The sequence below is a fragment of the Chrysochloris asiatica genome, unplaced genomic scaffold (genome assembly GCF_000296735.1).
Source record: "Chrysochloris asiatica unplaced genomic scaffold, ChrAsi1.0 scaffold00100, whole genome shotgun sequence".
Classification (NCBI taxonomy): domain Eukaryota; kingdom Metazoa; phylum Chordata; class Mammalia; order Afrosoricida; family Chrysochloridae; genus Chrysochloris; species Chrysochloris asiatica.
The window spans coordinates 5,477,994-5,485,202 of record NW_006408618.1 but is presented as its reverse complement, the minus strand read 5'-3'; the positions used below and the strand labels follow the sequence as shown (position 1 = coordinate 5,485,202).

The 7,209-nt window shown below is 45.7% G+C and overlaps 1 protein-coding gene across 1 annotated transcript in view; it reads left to right on the top strand.

Moving 5' to 3' along the window:
- Positions 1–7,209, top strand: part of TNR (tenascin R) — a 161,593-nt gene that overhangs the window by 34,556 nt on the left and 119,828 nt on the right. The window contains exon 6 of the mRNA XM_006867069.1: positions 2,196–2,465. Coding sequence (XP_006867131.1) covers positions 2,196–2,465 — 270 coding nt within the window. The remainder of the gene's footprint in view (positions 1–2,195; positions 2,466–7,209) is intronic.

The window sequence follows — 7,209 nt, the reverse complement described above, 5'->3', positions numbered from 1 at the left end:
GGCAAAAACGGAGTTTTCCGATAGCAGAAGGGAGGCTATGTGACTGTCAAGCAACACCAGTCGGGTAGAAAACAAAATCAAAAGCAAAGTCAAAAACAAAAGGGATAATGAGATAATAATGAAGCAAGACAAAAAACAACAACAGCAAAAAAGAAAGGACAAAAAAGGGGGAAAAAAAGGAGAAAGGATTCAGCATCAGAAAAAAATGAGATTAAATAAGGCAATCTCTAGTCACACACACAAAAAGAAAGAGAAAAAAGAAAAGAAAAAAAAAGGCCCTTTATAGGGTTTCTAAGGATCAGCTGGTGGGCACGAACCACCAACCTTGCAGTTCAAAAGGCTCTGCAGTCTGGTCCCTTAACCCACAGAGCAAAAAGAAAAAACAAATAAACAAAAAAAAAACATGTATTAGATTTCTAAGGAGCAGCTGGTGGGCCGGAACCTCCGACCTTGCAGCTCAAAAGGCTCTGCAGTTCGATCCCTTAACCCGCAAAGCCAAAGTAGGATTGCCTTGTCACTGGTGGTAAAAACCACCTCAAAGCGTCTCCGCTTGTGCCTTGATGGCCAGGCCTGAGCCTCAGAGTTTGGGCAGAGGGCTAGCCTAGGCAGACGGGGTGGAGGGCGGGATTAGTAGATGGTGGCTGATGGAGTCCCTGTCTGAGGTCATCAAAAATGCCTCTCTCTGTCTCCCTGCTCCGTGGGCACATGGTTTGCCCTACATCCAAGTAGTCAACGCCTCCCGTGGCAATGAGACCCCCCCCACCCCTCATGAAGGACTGTGCCAGTCCCTGTGGCCCCGCCGGCTCTCTGGGCCTGTCTGCCCTCCAAACTGGTCTGCTCAGGCCCTTTGTTCTAAGCTCCACAGTGGCACAGGGCACCATCCCAGAGAGGGAGCTGAGTGCAGGTCCAAAATGTGTAAAACTCCCCAGCAGCTCGACCCTTTAAAAAAGCAAGTCCACAATGTTGGGGGCTAAAGTCTTATGTTTGCCCAAAGGCCTTCTGTCTACCAGGCAGGGCGCCCCTTGTGCGACACTGTCCACCCACTACCGGAGCCCCCGCACCTGTGCTGTTGGGTCAGGGAAGCGCCACCACTCCTCTGTACTTGTTTTTATAAAGTGCCAGAGATCAAGGCTTATGTGAGGCATGTGCTAGAGAACCTTGAGATTCTATGGGCAACAACAGTGCACTTGTAGCTCAGGAATATACAGGAAAAGGTGAACATGTAGATGAACCACATAAAGCTGTTCTAAACCTGAAGTCCTTTTTATTCAGAGAAGCAAATTTGCCCAGAATGTATGTTTCATGTCCACAAATGCATATGTCTGTTGCATTTGATACAATCTTAGCAGCTGGGTTTACTCGATGGCTAATATGGCCAAGTGCTGTCAACTTTGGGAGCCACGTTGAACATCTCCAATGTTTAGACAGGGTTGGTCATTGCATAGATCTTTCCTCAGTGCTCAAAAGTGAGAGGTAGGCAACAGGGCACACACTAGAAGTTCAGTGCTCAGTTCTTTGCACCATTCCCTCCAGACAAAGTGCCCTTCTACTTCCTAAATTATGAAATCCAGTTTGGTGAGAGGGGAGTTAGACCAAGATTCAGGGGAACTTAGTTTCAGAGTCTCTGGGTAATACTAACAGTTAACAAGCTTGGCTGCTAACCAAAATGTTGGAGATTTGGGTCCACCCAATAGTGCTTCAGAGTCTTGGTGTGACGCGATAGGATAAGCACTGGACTGCTAACCACAGGTCAGCAGTTCAACCCTACCAGCTGCTCCTCAGAAACCCTATACAGGGTCACTATGAGTCAGAACCAACTCTATGAGTCGGAACTACCTCTATGAGTCTCAACTGACTCGATGGCACTTAACAACAACAACAACAGTGGTGCATCAGAAGAAAGAACTGGCTGTTTCTGAAAAACTGGTCATTGAAAACCCTGTGAAGCACAGTTCTTTTCTGATATACGTAGGGTGGTCACAAATCAGAATGGAATCTATGGCAATTGGTGGTTTGGACTTTAAGCGTCAGCTGCCCTATTGACAAACTGTGTGACCTTAGGAAAGATATTCAGTCTCCCTGTGTTTCATTTTCCCCATCTGCAAATTGGGATAATAATGTCCACAGAGCTGATGTTGAATGTTTATTTCTCAATCAAATTTCTCTCTTTTTTCCATGTGATTCTTCTCATTCAGTCATTGACGGGCCCACACAGATCCTGGTTCGAGATGTCTCCGACACCGTGGCATTTGTGGAGTGGACCCCACCTCGAGCCAAAGTCGATTTCATTCTCTTGAAATATGGCTTGGTGGGTGGGGAAGGAGGGAAGACCACCTTCCGGCTACAACCTCCCCTGAGCCAATATTCAGTGCAGGCCCTGCGGCCTGGCTCTCACTATGAAGTATCTGTTAGCGCAGTCCGAGGGACCAACGAGAGCGATCCCATGACCACCCAGTTTACAACAGGTAAGACTGGAGTCAGCTGGGGGTGTCATTGTGGCAAGAGGAGAATTAAGTATAGTTGGGCATACATATCGTCACAGATGTTGCAAGAAGCAAGAGGTTTCAGGGACTCCTGGTGATGTTCACCTCACAGCAGAGAGGAGAAAGCAGTACACTAGGAGTAAGGAGCACAAGAAGCATTTGTCTTGCCTTGGCTGTGTGCTAGCTCTGTGATCTGATATAAGTCCTTTCTCCCTTGGGTCTCTCAGGTTTCTCATTTGTAAAATGAAAGTTTGTCTTGAAGACTTTTAAGCATTCGTGTTGCTAATACAAATGGCAATTTTCTAAGAGTTCAGAAGAGGGACCTCCCCACCCCTTCCTCAAGACACTTTACTGGTACTTGCCAGAAATCATTGTAATAATTGCATCACTCTATAATGATTATAGAGTCCTGGTGTGGCACTGTGGGATAATGCGCTGAACTGCAAGGTCGGTGGTTCAAACCCACCAGTTGCTCCTTGGAAACTGTACAGGGTTGCTATGAGTCAGAACTGACTCAACAGCAATAAAATGACTAAGGAGTCCAGGTGTGGCACTGTAGAATAAGCACTGTAGAATAAGCAAGATCAGTTTGAACTGCAAGGCCGGGGATTGAAATCCACCATTTACTCCTCAGAAAACCTTATACAGGGTCACTTTGAGTCAGAACCAACTCAGTAGCACTTACCAACAACAGTAATGACTACAAGGAGCCCCGGTGGCACTGTAGGGTAAGCACGGAACTGCAAGGTCAGCATGTCAAATCCACTAATGACTCCTTGGGAGAAAGTTGAGGTTTTCTGCTCCCATCAAAATTCACAGTCTTAGAACACTGTACAGGATGACTGTGCATCAGAATTAGTTGATGGCAGTGGGTATAATGACTACAATGCCATGATTGTGCCCCCTGGAGTTGTGCAAAGTACAGCCTACACTGCCATAAACAGACCTTCCAATGGACTGCTCCTCCCATTTGAATGCACTAGCCATAAGGCCCAATTTGAGGCCCTGACTCCCAGAGACAATCTTCTGAGTAAGGCTTGACCTGTGCCTCCTGCCTTACTACCACAACCACCCCTTTACTCTTCCCAAGGCTGCTGGAGCTTTTAAAGAGCTTCACCACCGTTCTGGAAAGACTAGACCTCAGGGTTACCTGCTCTCTAGCCCTCACAGAACCCACCAGGCTGACCAGGTGGCAAAGGGGGACAGAGACTATCCAAGGACAGGTTTCCTGGCACTCTCACTGAGCCAACATGGAGCTGCCCTCAGAGAGTCCATATCTTATCCAGATTCTCAGTCATGGCTTCTCTAACTTGAGACAATCACATATCAAGGAAAGTCTCTGCCAATACTAGGTTGTCCCAGGGATCAAAGGAAACCGATCATATGTGTTAGATCTAATAACCAGCTTCTTCCTGACTGGAATAAGGTAAAAGGAGAATCTGCTGCATCAAGTAGCCTACCTTGGGTTGTGGATACTTATTACAGGAAAGGGTTTCTGGGGGATTTCAAGGAGACCTCATGAAAGCATACCTCTGCTCCATCTATATTTCAAACCAATTAATAATCAAAGCAAAAACAAGATCAATGGAGGTCCAAAGTTTAGAGCATGTCATTCAGTGTTAGAGCCAGATAAGCTGGTAAACTGAGCCCTGTAATTAGAATCCTCCACTGAGCCGGTTCTGCTCTGTCACGTGGATTGTTATAAGTCAAAATCCACTCAATGCACCTAAAACAACAACAACAGCTCAGCAAGAGGTTACTGTGGGTTTGGGCAAGTCTCTCCATGTGACTGAAGTTGTAGGACTACTCAGGTAGGATTTACCGCATGGGAATGAAGGAACAAGCAGAAGGTCTGACCCCTGGGATTAGCCCATTCCCATGAGAGAGAGGAAACAAAAAGAAAGTATTCAGTTCCTGCTACAGAACTTACCATTAAGTTAAACCCAAATTCCTCATCATCAAAAAGAGAGAGAGAGAGAGAGAAATACTAGGAGCGTTAAAATGGGACTCCCTCCACACAGGAAGAAACATGGAGAGAGGAAAAAAGCTTCTGCCTTTAAAGGGAGCAAGTGTAGATATGATGTAATGAAGTTTGATTCTCAAGACACCCTTTCAGATTTTCTTTTTCATTATTGTTGTTGTTGTTAAGTGCCGTCGAGTCGGTTCTGACCCATAGCGACCCTGAACAGGGTTCCTGAGGCTGTAAATCTTTACAGGAGCAGAAAGCCTCATCTTTCTCCCGAGGGACAGCTGGTAGTTTCAAACTGCTGACCTTGCAGTTTGCAGCCCGATTTGTAGCCACTGTGCTACCAGAGCTCCTTTTCATTATTATTAGCATCAGATTATTCTACTGAACACATTCTGGGATATCCCCTGCCCCCCATGATATAATGGAGTACCTGTGTGTTATAAGCAGTTAATACGCTGTGTTACCAACCAGAATTTTGAAGGTCCAAGTCTACCCAGGGTCATCTTAAAAAAAAGATCTTGTGATCTACTGAAAGATCAGTCATTAGCAACCGTATGGAGCACAAGACACCCATAGAGTTGCCATGAATCAGTCACTCAATAGGAACTAGCTAGGGATTCAAAACGTAACTAAACTCTGCCAATTTCTCTTTCCTTCTCCTTCCTCACTTTGCCAACAATGTTCCCAGCAGCCAAAGAAGGGAGCTCTTTTACAACATGCCTGCTTGGCTTATTCTAAGGTCATCCTTTCTTCCTACACTTCCTACCCAGTTTGCTCAGGATGGTGGTATCTTCCAACCACAAGTCCTATATTCTTTCTTTAATTTCAAGATAGTTTTGTTTGAAAAGTAGTTTCTTTGTGCTTTGCTCAGATAAGGAGTGTGAGTAGGCAAGAGAAGAGCTCTCTCCAGCAGCTGAATGAAAAGCAAATTCTTAATGGTTAAGCCAAGGAGATGGGAGCAGGATTGGCCGGTGGCCCAGGAAAATTCCAATCAAGACAATTACAATCTGCCTCCTAGATCTCCCCCTGAGTTTCAGCTCACTGCTGCACGATTCTGTTTCCGGTTGCCTTGCAGATTGGCGGCTGTTTGGCAGCTGTCTTCTCAGTGCAGCTCTGCCTGTACCACAACACTACTCCCTTCTGCTCAAGGGGAGTGGGGAGCAAGGGGTGGGGGCGTTTTTAATGGTTTTACAGACAGACTCTCAAGCCCTACCCGGAGGTTGGCAGGTGCCAGTTGAATGATGAGAGGGTGCCCGGACCCTCACAGTAGGGTCCTCAGTCATTTCAGAACTCTGCTTAAATTCAAATTAGCCAAAGTGTTTTTCCAGGTGATGGCTTCGACACTAGGAGCGCACTAATTGCATAGGCAATTAAAACAGAGATTTGCTTCCTTCATGGTGAGAGGGATATTTGCCTGGGTCTTAGAGCTGCTCTAGAAAAGAAAAGAGCCCCAGTCTGAGCATGCTCAGACCATTGGCATGTGAGAAGCCAGCCCAAAGTAACTGGGATGCCAGTCTCCAAATGTCCAGCCTGCCCTCAGCCACTCTTCAGAAAAGGAACTCCTGAGACCGTTTCTCTACCAGCGGCTTTCTCTTTAAGTCCATCCCACAGGGCACCAGGACATTCAGCCAAACAGAGACCGCTGCTTTAACCCAAAGTCAATTCTGACTCATAGCGACTCTACAGAACAGAGTAAAATTCAGAGAGTTTTTGAATTTGTAAATATTTATGGGAGTTGACAGCCCCATCTTTCTCTTGCGGAGCTTCTCATGGGTTTGAACCACTAACCTTGGGGTTAGCAGCCCAATGCTTAACCCACAGTGCCAACCTCCCTTTAATGCTCAAATCATAAAAGTCAGAGTCGCTACCTGCTTGGAAATGATACCATTTTCCAGTACTTTCTGGGATCCTTCAGGAAATGCTCACACAAACTGAACCTTGATGGCTCTTCCCACCTCAGCCAAGATTCTGTCTTCAGACATCATAAATGGGTTTTCTGCCCTTGTAAGACCAACTTCCTTCATTCAAAACTACTCTTTCCCCTGTTCCACCTCATCCCAAAGCATCATCAAAGCCATACAACTAAAATACTTGAAAAGACATTTCTAAAGGCTTTGAGGTATCTAACTCAACAGGGAACCAGTAATATTCTTTCAGTCACTTAACATGTTTATTGAACACCTGCTAAGTGCTCAGCACATAGGTAGAAGCTGAGGCTGAAGAATGAACTAGACAAGATTTCTGTTCATAGGGAGATAAATTCTACTGTGAGAAACTGGACAATAAAGAAGAAAATGCATAGATAAGATCACTCCCATCCTGAGTGCCATACTGAGAGGTGAAATGGGTGATAAAAAAGGAGGGAGGTAACATTGGAGTGAATGAGTTAGAAAGGCCTCTCTGAAGAGGTGACATTTTAGCTAAAATCTAAGTGATCCAACCCATGGAAACTCTGCAACACCTGACTATTCTTAATCAGCAGATGGCAAGAGCCCTCTGTCTCCTCAGGGCAAAGGTATAATTAGTCTTACCAGTAACATTAGAGCACAGAGTATAGTCTTGTCCTATGACTAAAGAGAAACAAACAAACAATGTAGTTTAACATGTTCCGAGGTCAAATGTTTCTTAGTTGTGAGGAGTTCTACATACAGGATTCTTCCTTAACCCTAACTGTAACCCTGATTTCCTTTTGTTCCAGCCCAGTCCTGGCTGCACAGACCACACCCAGTCCTACCCCTTTGCCCAGCTTCTCCCCCC